A 14,864-nucleotide genomic window follows, 5' to 3' on the forward strand; every position below is an offset into this window, starting at 1 on the left:
TCTCTTGACCTCGTGATCCACCTGCCTCGGCCTCCCAAAGTGGTGGGATTACAGGCTTGAGCCACCGCGCCCGGCCTCTTCTTTATTTTTATACCAAGTTTAAATTTTCATATATGCAGATTTATCAAGTCTTTCCTTTTTCATTCTTTTCAGTTTCTGGTCTAAAAAATCTTTCCTATCTTGAGATCTGAATGTCATAAAGTTTTGTCTTTTATATTTTTCACTTAAACCATCTAAAATTTATTTTTATAGTTGGTATGAGGTGGGACTAGCTGTATTTTGCTTTTTATTTCTTTTTTTCCTTTTTTTGAGATAGAGTTTCACTCAGCAGTTGCTGTCCAGGCTGGAGTGCAATGGCGCGATCTTGGCTCACTGCAACCCCTGCCTCCTGGGTGCAAGCCATTCTCCTGCCTCAGACTCCCAAGTAGATGGGATTGCAGGCATACCACCATACCTAGCTAATTTGGTATTTTTAGGAGAAACAGGGTTTCTCCATGTTGGTCAGGCTGGTCTCAAACTCCCAACCTTAGGTGCTAGTATTTCAGACATAAACCACCGCACCCAGCCTGTAATTTGTTTTTATGGCTAACAGTTATCTCAGCACCATTTGTTCAGCAGTGCATCACTTCCCCACTGATGTGTAATGACACATTTGGCATGAATCAGGATTCTGTGTATGAGTCTGTGTCATGGCTCACTATCCCACTCCATTTTTCCATGTTTCCATTCGTGCACCAAGACCACATGTCGGGCAATTGTTGTGATTTCAGAATAGGCTTCATATCGAATGTGGCCAGTGCTCTGCTTTGTTCTTGCTCAAAATCGTGTTGGTTATCCTTAAAACCTCAGGTCCTGTGTAAAAATTTTGGACTCAGCCTGTAAAATTTCATGGAGAATCCTTTTTTGGATGTTGATTGAAAATAGTGTTAATTGGGGGGGAAAAAAAAGAATTGGCATCTTGACTGCATTGATTCTTTCAATACATAAATGAGATATAGCTTTCATTTGAAAGAATAAAAGATTCACGGAATCCTGATTCATGTCAAATGTGTCATTACACATCAGTGGGGAAGTGATGGACTGCTTAAAAAATGGTGCTGAGACAACTGTTAGCCATTTTAATAACTGTTTCATTTTAATAAGGTTTTATAAAGGTCTTATCTTTAGTTAAGTAATGCATAGTTAGCTTATGATTAACTTGGTAAATTGTTGCTGGCATGTAAAAATGCAGTTGCCATTTATATATTTTATATATAGAAACTTTGCTAGACTCTTAATAAAGTAACATGAGCTCTCTTGGATTATCTTTATAGATGGTCAGATTATCTGTAAATGATGGCGTTGTATTTATTTCTTTTCCTTCTGCTTTTTACCTTTCTTAGTATTCTGGCTCAGACCACCAGAATAATGTCAAATATAAGCAATGATAGAAACATCCTTATGTTATTTTTAATAGGAAACTTCTCTTAATGTTTCAGCATTAAGAATGATACTTGCCAAGTGCAGTGGCTCATGCCTATAATCCCAGCACTTTGGGAGGCCAAAGCAGGATTGCTTGAGCCCAAGAGTTCGAGACCAGCCTGGGCAACATGGCGAAACCCCAACTCTATAAAAAACAGAAAAATTAGATGGGCATGGTGGTGCATGCCTGTGGTTCCAGCTACTCAGGAGGAGGCTGGGGTCCCAGCTACTCAGGAGGAGGATCACTTGAGCCCAGGAGGTCAAGGCTGTGTAGTGAGCCATGATCACTCCAGCTCGAGTGACAGAATGAGACCCTGTCTCAAAAAAAAAAACACCACCAACAACAACAACAGAAAAAAGATCCTTACTGTAATTTTAAAACATTTCCTTGCCAAATACCCACTGTCAGATTAAGAAAGTTTACTTCTATTACTATGTGTAGTAAAAAGGGATTTTTTAAATAGCAAATGGTTGTTGAGTTTAAAGCTTTTTCTGCATTTACAGAGGTAGCCATGGTTTTTTTCCAATAAACTATTAACATAGTAAATTATATTCATGGATGTTATCATCTCAAATTACCCTTGCAGTCACTGGACAAGCCCAGTGTGATTTTCTGTCAGATTTTGTAGTTGTGTTCATATTAAATAGTGTGTAAGTTGTTGTCCTCATACTGTTCTCACCTGGCTTTAGTCCAGTAACAGTCCAGGTAAAATGAATCCTGTAAAATAGGTTGTGGAGTTTTTTCTTCTTTATGTTCTCTGGAACTTTCTCTATGTCTAACTTGAACTCTTCCTTGAGTGGTAGTAATCTTGTTGGAAATCTGACTCTCATGGATATTTTTCATGGGTGTGAATATAGTTGTCCTTAATTAACTCAATTTCTTTTGTGAGTAACAGGGTTATTCAAAATTTCTATTTCTTCTTCAATCAGATTTGGTAAATTATATATTTTTAGAAAATCATTTCTTTGATTTTTCAAGTTTATTGTCACAAAAAGTTCCCCTTATTTTTGTGATTTATTTTTTGGTCACTGTATCTGTAATTGTATCTACCCGTCATTTCTGAATATGGTCATTTATGGCCTTTTTTCCGGAACAATTTTGACAGAACTTGTCTATTAGTTAGGTTTTTCAAAATAATCATAAGCCAGCTTTTAGTTTTGTTGATTTTTGTCTATATCCCTTTGTTTTTCTATTTCATTAGTCTTTGCTCTTTTTTTTCTGCCTCCTTTGAATTTTTTCCACTGTTGCCTTTCCAATGTTGAGCTGATCACTCATTAATTTTTACTCTTTCTTCTTTTCTAATATCAATACTTAAGACAATATATTCCCTTCTAAATACTACTTTAAAAGTATTCTACAAAACTTGACATTCAGGTTTTTCATTATGGTTTTATCATTTTTTATTATGATACCCTTTAAATAGTCTGTTTTTATTTTTTAATTTCTATTTATTTAATTTTTTAATTTACTTTGAGATGGAGTCTCGCTCTGTCACCCAGGCTGGAGTGCAGTGCCACAGTGCAACCTCTGCCTCCTGGGTTCAAGTGATTCTCCGGCCTCAGTCTCCCAAGTAGCCATGACTACAAGTGCGAGCCACCATGCCCAGCTAATGGTTTTAGTAAAGAGGAGGTTTCACCATGCTAACCAGGATGGTCTTGATCTCCTGACCTCATGATCCACCAGCCTCGGCCTCCCAAAATGCTACGATTACAGATGTGAGCCACCATGCCCAGCCCTTTGTTTTGACCTAAGTTATTAGATGTGTTTTAATTTTTCCAATTACATGGATTTTTTTTTAAATTTATCTCCTTGTTATTTATTTTCTTTTTTCTTTCTTTCTTTTTTTTTTTTTTTTTTTTTTTTTTACTTTAAGTTCTAGGATACACGTGCGGATCTTGCAGGATTGTTACATAGGTATACACATGTCATGGTGGTTTACTACCGCCATCCTCCCAACACCTAAATTAGGTATTTCTCCTAATGCTATCCCTCCCCAATCTCCCCCTACCCTGCTATCCCTCCACTAGCCCCCCACCCCCAACAGACCCCAGTGTATGATGTTCCCCTTCCTGTGTCCATGTGTTCTCATTGTTCACCCACTCATGAGTGAGGACATGTGGTGTTTGATTTTCTGTTCTTGTGTCGGTTTGCTGAGAATGATGGTTTCCAGATTCATCCATGTCCCTGCAAAGGACATGAACTCATCCTTTTTTATGGCTGTATAGTATTCCATGGTGTATATGTGCCACATTTTCCTTGTTCAGTATATCATTGATGGGCATTTTGGTTAGTTCTAGGTCTTAGCCATTGTAAACAGTGCAGCAATGAACATATGTGTGCATGTGTCTTTATAATCCATTTATAATCCTTTGGGTATATACCCAGTAATGGGATTGCTGGGTCAAATGGTATTTCTATTTCTAGATCCTTAAAGAATTGCCACACTGTCTTCCACAATGGTTGAACTAATTTACACTCCCATTAACAGTGTAAAAGCATTCCTATTTCTCCACATACTCTCCAGCCTCTGTTATCTCCAGATTTTTTTTTTTTTTTTGAGACGGAGTCTCTGTCAACAGGCTGGAGTGCGGTGGCGCAATCTCAGCTCGCTGCCACCTCCACCTCCTGGGTTCAAGCAATTCTTCCGCCTCAGCCTCCTGAGTAGCTGGGACCACAGGCACGTGCCACCATGCCAGGCTATTTTTTTGTATTTTTAGTACAGATGGGCTTTCACCATGTTGGCCAGGATGGTCTCAATCTCTTGACCTTGTGATCCGCCCATCTTGGCCTCCCAAAGTGCTGGGATTACAGGCGTGAGCCACTGTGCCCAGCCTCTTCAGATTTTTTAATGATCGCCATTCTAAATGGCATGAGATGGTATCTCAATGTGGTTTTGATTTGCATTTCTCTAATGACCAGTGATGATGAGTATTTTTTCATATGTTTCTTGGCCACATAAATGTCTTCTTTTGAAAAGTGTCTGTTCATCTCTTTTGCCCACTTTTTTATGGGGTTGTTGTTGTTGTTGTATATTTGTTTTAGTTCTTTGTAGATTCTAGATATTAGCCTTTTGTCAGATGGGTAGATTGCAAAAATTTTTTCCCATTATGTTGGTTGCTGGTTTACTCTAATGGTTGTTTCTTTTGCTGCAGAGAAGCTCTTAAGTTTAATTAAATCCCATTTGTCTATTTTGGCTTTATTTTGCCATTGCTTTAGGTGTTTTAGTCATGACATCCTTGCCTATGCGTATATCCTGAATGGTATTGCCTATGTTTTCTTCTAGGGTTTTTATGGTGTTAGGTCTTGTGTTTAAATCTTTAATCCATCTGGAGTTAATTTTTGTATAAGGTGTAAGGAAGGAATCCAGTTTCAGATCTCTGCATATGGCTAGCCAGTTTTCCCAAAGCCATTTATTAAACAGGGAATCCTTTCCCCCAATTGCTTGCTTTTGTCCAGTTTATCAAAGATCAGATGGTTGTATATGTGTGGTGTTACTTCTGAGGCCTCTGTTTTGTTCCATTGGTCTATATTTCTGTTTTGGCACCAGTAACATGCTGTTTTGATTACTGTAGCCTTGTAGTATAGTTTGAAGTCAGGTAGTGTGGTGCATCCAGCTTTGTTCTTTTTGCTTAGGATTGTCTGGGCTGTGCGAGCTCTTTTTTGTTTCCATATGAAGTTTAAGGTGGGTTTTTCCAGTTCTGTGAAGAAGATCATAGGAAGCTTGATGGGGATAGCATTGAATCTATAAATTACTTTGGGCAGTATGGCCATTTTCACAATATTGATTCTTTCTAACCATGAGCATGGAATGTTTTTCCATCTGTTAATTATTTTCAACTCAGTTGCATTATGATCAGGAGGTAATGTGAAACCAGTTTGTGGCATTCATTCTTGAGATTTGTGACAGAATTGATGGTCAATTTTTTAGTAGTTCTTATATATTTGAAAGAATATGTTTTTTCTAATTTGAGTACCAGCATATATACATATTCATCTATTAGATAAAACTTATTAATTGGGTTAAATCTATTATATACATAACAGTTTTATCAACTACTGTGCAAGAGGTACTACAGACCTCTTTATTCTGATTTTTTATTAGATTTGGCTGCATAGTGCAGGGAAAAAATTCCCACAAAATAGCAATAACTTACAAAAAATAGAAGTTGGTATGGACTTCTTTTATGAGAAAGATAAATAAAATCTATGCCTCAGTGTCTAGAACTGATGAAAATAGCTGCATAGTGAGCCTGGAATATAGAATTTGGCTACTCCCTCCCTGTAGTTACCAGGGATAGTGGCTTCTTCCCTCCATTTTCCCTACCACCTCTGACTGATAGCCATAGGTGACTCATCTTTTCTAGGGAGAACATCTGTGGGCCTCATGGCAGTGTGTGTAATACGAGAGTAACATCTTTCTCCTGCACTGAGACCTGTGTTTCCCACCTTGCAGGTATATTTTTCACTGAGTTCAGTTAGGATTTTACCCAAGCTATATTCTTGGATAAATAAATTGGCAAAATATATTTCATAAGTATTTGTCTCTTTGGTTTAGAGATTTTTTTCCATAAGTGAAGACCCAATTGTCCATAACAGATTTTGTTTATTATCCTCCAGAGAACCAACAGACTCCTTTAATTTACATAGCTAACCCCTTTCCTTAGCTGTCATACGACTTCTTGATTGTCTCTTCTCCCACTCATTCTCTGACTTAACATCTCCTGTGATGCCCACCCTGTGGTTTCTCTCTGAGGCCTTCACACACATTTGCAGTGAACAGTCCAGACTGTTTATGTGATGTTATGAGTACCACTGCCTGTCCTTTGAACATGCTGAGTCCTTGAATGCTTCCTGACATAGAATGAAATTTCCTTAATTCTGTTTACATTTCAGCCCACTGCAAGTTGTTTTTTGTCTTCATCTATCATCTCGTTGCCTTGTTCAATTATCCTGAAGAAGTGTATTGTGAAATTGATATATAGTAAAATATTTTTAGTGCGTGTGTAATAGAAAATAGTTTTCTAAAATCACTTTTTAAAAAATTTTAGATTTGGTGGTACATGTACTGATTTGTTAATAGGTATCTTTTATGATGATGAGGCTTGGGCTTCTAATGATCCTGTTACCCAAATAATGAATGTATTACCTGATAGATAGAAAATAGTTATAGATTGAAAGTTGACTCTAGCTTGTCTATGTCTTATCATAGACCAACCCTAAAATATATATAGACTGTATATACCTTCCTGGAATACTTCTGCATTATAACACCCATTCTTGAGGGCTGCTTACGTGTCAGGCATGTTTCTTGGTATTTTCTGTCTATTACCACCTTTTTTCCTACTAGCACACTCGCAGCAGGTTACTTATCCCCATCTTCAGACAAAAATCCTGAAACAAGAAGACTTGAGGCATTCAGTGATTTTCCACAAGCACTGTGTAGGTACTGGCAGACCCTCAATTCTAACCACGGTCTGACTGATGCTTACTTCAGTACTTTTAATCATAGGCCAAGCAACTGAAACATTAACTCATTGTATCTCCAGGTCATCGCCGAGTGGTCTTCTCACATCATCCTTCAGGCAGCACCAAGAGTCACTGGCAGCAGAGAGAGAGAGGCGGCGGCAGGAGAGAGAAGAAAGGTTGCAGAGAATAGAGCGGGAAGAAAGAAACAAATTCAGGTAAGAAGGATCTTAAGTTTTTTAAAATAATGCATTAAAAATTAAAGCATGTGACTTTACAGCTGTGTATGTTGAACACTGGCATTAAAGGAAGCAATGAAAATTATGTCTGTTTCTTTAAGGAAGAAAAAGACATACTTGGAATAGGCTGGATCTGGTTTGTTATGGCCTTCGTTTCTCTAACCATATGGCAGGAAGCACAGTCAGCCAAATACAATTAGGAACTCATGTATTCTTGGGTCCTCCATTATCTAGAGTGCTCCTATCCAGGCCTTCTCATTGACAGAGAGCCTAATTATCTTAACTTAATTTGCCATCTCTCTCTAATAATCCTCATGTTTTATTCATATTCTGTTGGATGCCTAAAAGGAAATGCTTTTCCCACTTTCCAGTTTGCTTTTTGATCCCTGTAACAATCTTCAGTTTATTTTTTTAAACAATAATCTCTCTTGCTGTGTGTGGGGAAAAGTCATTGTATTGATTACTCTCAGTCCATTTCCCCCTGATCTCCTGGTTTCTCTATGGCTCCGAGGATGTTTTCTTGGGTATAGCTCATTCCAGGCTCCATATCTTGGGCTGTCTGTCCCCACTGAGCCCAGTGTGCCTCAGTTTCTTCTTCAGCCAATTCACCTGTTCTCTACATTCTCCAGGTCATCCTCCTTCACACCCATCCCCTGCACTTCATGCTGTGCCATGTTTTATGGAATAAAAAGAGGTTGCTGTGTCTCTCTTTACACATTACTTCCTTCTACTCTTCCTTATCTCCTTTTTCCCTTTTCCCACTTTCTTCCCCACTTCCTCCTCCTATACTTTCTCTTCCTTCTTAATTCTCCCACGTCATTGATCCTATAGCTTCTACATTCTTTCTTTTTATTTTTCTCTCCCTCTCTACCTCCTGTTTCCTCAGCTCAGTTTCTTTGAAAAATAATATTCCCATCAGTTATTCCCTATTAAATCTATGAGGAATGTAAGGCATTGTAGTGAAGATTTACAGATTTAATAACGTGTGTGTGTGTGTGTGTGTGTGTGTGTGTGTGTGTGTGTGTGTGTGTTTGAGATGGAATCTCATTCTGTCACCCAGGCTGGAGTGCAGTGGCATGATCTCAGCTCACTGAAACCTCTGACTCCTCAGTTTAAGTGATTCTCCTGCCTCAGCCTCCCGAGTAGGCTGGGATTACAGAACATGCCATCATGTCCAGCTAATTTTTGTATTTTATTAGAGATGGGGTTTTACTGTGATGGCCAGGCTGTTCTCGAACTCCTGACCTTAAGTGATCTGCCCACCTCGGCCTCCCAAAGTGCTGAGATTACAGACATTAGCCACCATGCCCAGCCAATAACTTGTGCCTTTCTGAAGCCAAGAAGTATATGCGTAATTGGAAAAATAATCAAAATATGAGCAGAGTTGTGAAGTTGGTTAACTAAACTACTTCATGAAAACAAACGCCAAGACTGTGAAATGCTAATCCTAGTTTTTCTAAGACTGGGCGAATGCACTGCATGAAGTAAACCAACATCATTTCCCATCAAAATTGTGTAGCATAAGCTGAGCTGTCAGATTTCTACCAAATGATACATGGAAATGTCAGCTCTATATGCACCATTTCTCATGAGGGTAGTTCTGGAAGTTGTCACTTTTAGAAAGACCAATTCTTTAAATCTCTAGAACAGGTTAAATGCTTCCTGATTTGTGATTTTCTGGGAGATTTGCATATTTTACCACCAAAAGTGAAATACATGGAAAATTCAAAGATTAGCTTACATCCAAAGTTTTTGATTGAAAATCTCTTGAAACAGGGTACCAGTTCTGGGGAAAATGGAATCCATTCATTCCATCCTGTCTCTGCTTCAGCATTGCTGGATGCAACCATAAAATCATGGAGAGAATATGTGGAGCTCTGAAAATTCTGAAATGTAAAAGAGAGCAGGTGAATTAGGAAGGGAGACTAAAATTCAGAGTCCTACAAAACCAGTGAGAGTTTACCATTTCTTACCTTCAATATTACTTGGCATGTACTCAAAAGCATCCAAACCTAGAAGTGTAGGCCAAATTTGGATCAAAAGAGCCCCAGAAGAAGCCCTCTTTTTCCAGACTGAGGCACAGTAAAGGAAATTTCTAAAGATAAAAGTGTAGAGAAATCCTGTTATTTTTTTATTTCCTACCCTAGCCTCCCAAATAATATTGCTACAGAAGCAGAGCAAAATGGGAAGGAGGTGAACTCTTCCTCTAATCATAAGAGCCTTGACCCCATGATCACATCACTTTGCTCTCCTCCTGCTGCATTATTCTGGATGCAAATGCAGTTCCCAAAAGTATGTGGCAGGAATGGGAAAATAAAGCCCAAGCCTTCTGGCCAGAGGACCAGAAAAGGAAACCCAAGGAGCCAGAAAGTGTCAGGAAAGCTACAAAGAGCAAGGATGTCAAGAGAACACTGTTGACTGCATCTCTGATATGTGCATATGTGGCTTCAAACCTACACGGCATGCCATAGGCATTGAGAACCAAGGAGAGAATGGGAAGTGTGTTGCCACCCAGATGCCAGAAAACTTAATATTGGAACCAATGTCCGAAGGCAGGTTACAATTTGCAGGTTGAACTTAACCTGGTTGATTACCTGCTAATGCAAAATCAAGATTAATAAGACCCCATATCTCATTACAAAATAAATAAAATGTACAAAATACAATCCAAAATAACTTATAAAAACAATTAGGCAAATTTTAACTCAAAAGGAAAAGAGAATTAAAAGATGGCTAACCACAAAGGACAGATATTATAAAGTCAAAGACTAAAGTAGCTATTATAAACATGCTTTAAGAAGTAAGGGCAAATACTCTTGAAACAAATGAAAAGCTAAGTCTCTGTAAAAAAAAAAAAAAAAAAGATATAAAGAACCAAATGGAAATATATATAAAACAGGAAAATTAAAATAGAAAATTTATCAGATAGGCCAAATAGAATTGCTATGAGAGAAGAAAGTGAACTCATTACTGTGAGTGAACCTGAAGATAGAACAGGTTTCCTACATGAAAACTAAACAAACAAAAATTGAAAGAAAAATGAACAAAGCCTTAGGGTCCTGTGTAATAACAGTAAAATGTCTAGCATTCATGTCATCAGGATCCCAGAAGTATATGAGAATAGGACCAGAGTGCATTGGCTTTTTTTTTGCTTTCTGTCTTTCTTTTTCAAGACAGGGCATCACTCTTTTGCTGAGGCTGAAGTGCAGTGTCGTGGTCTTGGCTCACTGCCACCTCGACCTCCCAGGCTCAGGTGATCCTCCTACCTCAGCCTCCCAAGTAGCTCGGACTACAAGCACGTGCCACAATGCCTGGCTAATTTTTGTGATTTTTTTGTAGAGCAGGTTTTCGGTATGTTGTTCAGGTTGGTTTTGAACTCCTGGGCTCAAGTGATCCTCCTGCCTCAGCCTCTCAAAGTGCTAGACTTATAGGCATGAGTCATTGCACTTGGCCATGCATTGTAATGTATATTCAGAAATTGTGTTGTTCATATGTATATATTTTTAGAGTAAGAATTAGGTTTGGGCAAGTTGTCATCAGAGGCCATAGTTACAACTGTTAATGATTTGCTCTTGATTTCAAGTGATTCTAACTTGTCATTTAAGAACACAGAGAGACCTTGGCAAAATGGCCCTTGTCCAGAAATGAATGCTAATCAAGGATAGACCATAGGCCACTATTAATTATGGTGACTACACTACCATATTTCTGAGGATGTGAATGAAAAGAAATTCAAAAAAGAAAATAGGAAAAGTTTTCTGAGGTAGTCCCTGATGTTACCCAAATGGCTGACCTTTTATCAGCCATTTCATTTATTTAAATTGTTTGTGCTTCTTGTGCTTTTTGCAAAGCGTCTAAAAGTTGTTCTTTATTGTTATTTTTGTTGAATATTGTCTTAAGCTTTCTGAATTGCAGAAAATATTAGTTCAAGTGTGGAAAGTGATGAGATTGGATGTTTATAAATGATGACAAATCTGAGTCCTTGTTGCATTTTTCTCCCTGACCTACACTGCTCTAGTCTAACTTACTGTCCCTTTATATCCATTTACCAGTACACCAAGGAATAGAATATTTAAGCTACATTATGATGTCCAGTGTTGAAAACCATGATGTTAGCATTCTCCAAGAAAGTAAAGAGTCCACTGAGAGATGACTAACCACAATAATATTGGAACCTAACCTGCAGGAACAGAGAAACAAAACATTAAAATGAATCAAATTTGGGCATCTGTGGGTACAGATGAAAGAGAATGCACAAAGCAGGAGCTTCAGTGATCTCATTATAGAAACAGAGTGTAATGGATGTGGTAAAATCCTGGGTTGTCACTGCGGAAAACAGTGTGACGTTTCCTCACAGACCTAGAACCAGAAATACTATTTGACCCAGAAATCTGACTACTGAATATATACCCAAAGCAATACAAATTATTCTGTCACAAAGACACATGCACAAGTGTGTTCTTTACAGCACTATTCACAATAGCAAAGACATGGAATCAATCCACACTTCTGCACATGTATCCCAGATGTTTAAAAAAGAAAGAGAGAAAGAGAAGGAGAGAGAGAAAGCGAAAAAGAAAGAATCAAATCAAATCGAATCCTGGGTTGTGGAAGGAATATTCAGCCTGTGGAGTGCAACACTAAACGGCCAAGACACTTAGATTTAATTCTTAAGATGGCTGTTATGGAGCTACCTGAGATCAAGTGGATGCTAATCACCTTCAAAAGTGATTGCTTGCTTGTTATTGCCATATTTTATTTATGAATTTTTTAAAAACTTCTCTTTCCTTAGATACTTATGTTCTTTCCAGCAACTAATTAGTAGTGTTTCTGGGTGAATCTAATAATTCCACTTCTGCATTCCCTGTGATTGTATTGAAAATCAATTGCATTTCATACTTTTAAGGTACAACCTTTAAAATATTCAGTTACAACCATTTTACATTTCTGAGGCAGTGGCGATCTTTCATGATATACTGTTCATAATTTATTGGTAATTTTCTGAGCATCTAATTCTGTTATTTTCTTTTCCCATTTGTTTGTTCTATATATTTCCATTAGCCGAGATTATTTAGACAAAAGAGAGGAGCAAAGGCAAGCAAGAGAAGAAAGGTTTGTATATTTCTTCTTTCCCATTGTAACAAACGGCATGTGACTTTGCACTGTTAACCTAGCATGCAGAGAGACTGTTGATTAAAAGATAACTGCTTCACCTAAAACCTTATGTAGCTGGCATTTTGCAGAACAGAGTATACTGCTTACCTTAATTTTCCAGTAAAAGTTTGGATTTGTCTTTTGGTGCCACCATGGTTAAATGTGTCTATTCCTTCAAAATTCTCCTTCAAATGAACACATTAATGTTAGCATAATAACATAGGGTGTATATTTGAAATACCCTGAACCACTGCCACTGAGTCCAGACTAGGTGTTCCTACTGCATGCTTCCATGTCACATAGTCAGCACTCCTTCAACAAATATTCGAGTATACACACTGTGCCAGGCAGTGGCTGGGGGCACTAGATACACCTGAGACTCTTGCTGGGTGTGCCTGGCCACTTGCCTGTCTTCCTAACTAACTGTACTCAGCTCCTGGATGGCAGGAACAATGCCTGGATTTCCTTTATTTTCCCAGTGCCCGCCACAGTGCTTGGCATGCAGTAGCAACTTGAGAACAAAATAAGGAATCAGTAAACGAGCAAATGAAACAGTACAGCTTTATTTAAAATATTCAGGCTGTAAAATACTTTATTTCTTTTTTTAATTTTGAAAATTATTTATGATACAAATCTTTGACTATAACATGCATGAATACATTTTAAAATTTCTATCCATAGAATAGTTATATACATTCTTGTAATAAAATCACTTATGATATACATTACTTTCTAAGATTTAGAAGTGTGTTATTAAAATGCTGCTGTAATATTCAAACCAGCCTAGGTCATATAATGGAGCAGATCAAAACTCTGGTGTTAATCAGTAGTTTATTTCAATGGCAACATTCTTTGAATCTCAATAAAAGATACAAAGATGTTCAGTGTCTTATAAATGCAGATAAACTGTGGACACTGCTTGTACAAGTAGACCAGCAAAAGACTAGTTTTTACCCCCAGCTCTTTACAGCCTGCAGTTGTCCTCTCTACCACCAGGTGGGGTGACTGCATGGAGAGATGGAAAGGCTGATTTTATACCTTTTATGCTGAAGCCCTCTGGGAACCTAACAAAATTTCTGGACTGTACCAATAAGAAGTGGAATTGTGCTGATTTTCTAAACACCAGCTAACTATATCAGGACAGTCTGAGGCAGGGAACAGTGGAGACTGCCTGTCTTCAATTTAACAATTAGAGGCTTAGATCAACCTCTTAAATAAAATGATGGCATTGCCTTGATTCCGACATTCTATTTGATTATTGTCATCCTCATAACCAGTTGTGGCTGGCAAATCTAGGGTGAAAGATGCTGCTAAGGAAGTAGAAAAGTTATATTTCTCATTAGTACCTGTTTTTCACATCAGGGGGCATCACATACACTTTCACTGAAAATGCTGTTGACTTCCTGCCCAGGCATAAGGAACTAGATTTTATTTTCTTAGTTCTCCCCCCAGATTCTGTATTTCTTTGCACTTTCAACAACTTGACTGTCAGGTTATATCCACACAGACAAGGCTTGGCTGCACCTGGGGAGATGCTTTAGGTTCTATGTCAAGATCTGACCTGGCTCAGGCTGGCTTCCAGACTTTCCCAAACCACGGAAGTCCAGCTCTTTCTGGATGTTATTTACTGCTTTTTTTTTCCCCCCCCAAACAAGGCTTCACTTAGGTCTGGGAAACTCATAAGAGGAGGTTTCTGCTTCTCTTCTCTCCTCTGGTTCTGCCCTTAGTCCTTGCTCCCAGGCTGCCCATCAGCCTGGATGCAGGCGTGTGCTCTCCAGGCCCACTGTGGGATTCTTCCCTCGAAGTCACCTCTCTGTTTACACAGAGGTCTGGGGAAGCAGCCATGCGTTTTCCTTTGGTTTGGCCCAGCCATTTTTCTTGTTAGTTTTCTTCTTGAATAACCTGGTGAAGATGCGAGTTAGGGAAAATAGACTTTCATCTCTGTTTCAAAAGCTATTGAGGGTTCCTTCCTAATAAGCCAGGAAAAGACAAGATTTCCAAGTATAATGGAATTTAGAAATGGGTGGAGATACTAATAGACATCAGAGGTAGAAAGCAGTACAGAAATAAGGAAAAGGACTCCATCTGTTAACTCTTCCAGATAGAGGGATGTGTCTTTGTCAAGTCCCATGTCTCTTACCCTTAATGCCAGACTCAGAAAAACACAGCCAGAGTCAGCAGATGGTATTTGAGGCTTGTATCATGTAAGTGTAACAAGTTAAATGCCACCTTCTTTTGAGATGTAGTGGCCCATCCAGATACATGTTATATTATTTTATATCATCTCATTCCATAATTTCAAACAAACTATGTTATTGGAAATGGTGCAGACTAGGAGTAAGTTTCTGTTGCGATGCTATTTCTCATCCTTTTAAGTATTAGAAGAAAGGCTTTATAGGATAATGATTGATTAAAATAACCTTCACAAATAATTTAAAGGAGAAAAAAGAAGTGTGTGGAGTAAGGAATTAGCCCCAGGCTGGGGGGTGTGGGGGGTAGCACAGGAGGATACTTCCACTTGGGTTTGTTAGTCTGAGGGAGATGGC

The 14,864-nt window shown here is 38.4% G+C and overlaps 1 protein-coding gene across 48 annotated transcripts in view; it reads left to right on the top strand.

Moving 5' to 3' along the window:
* Positions 1-14,864, top strand: part of FHOD3 (formin homology 2 domain containing 3) — a 508,721-nt gene that overhangs the window by 401,940 nt on the left and 91,917 nt on the right. For 29 of the 48 annotated variants that reach the window (XM_054243584.2, XM_035269718.3, XM_054243586.2 and 26 more), the window contains 2 exons: positions 7,009-7,143; positions 12,226-12,276. In XM_054243584.2, the coding sequence (XP_054099559.2) occupies positions 7,009-7,143; positions 12,226-12,276 (186 nt within the window). The remainder of the gene's footprint in view (positions 1-7,008; positions 7,144-12,225; positions 12,277-14,864) is intronic. The other 19 variants (XM_054243588.2, XM_078347995.1, XM_078347993.1 and 16 more) reach the window with 1 other exon arrangement.

The sequence above is a fragment of the Callithrix jacchus genome, chromosome 13, assembly GCF_049354715.1.
Source record: "Callithrix jacchus isolate 240 chromosome 13, calJac240_pri, whole genome shotgun sequence".
Taxonomy (NCBI): domain Eukaryota; kingdom Metazoa; phylum Chordata; class Mammalia; order Primates; family Cebidae; genus Callithrix; species Callithrix jacchus.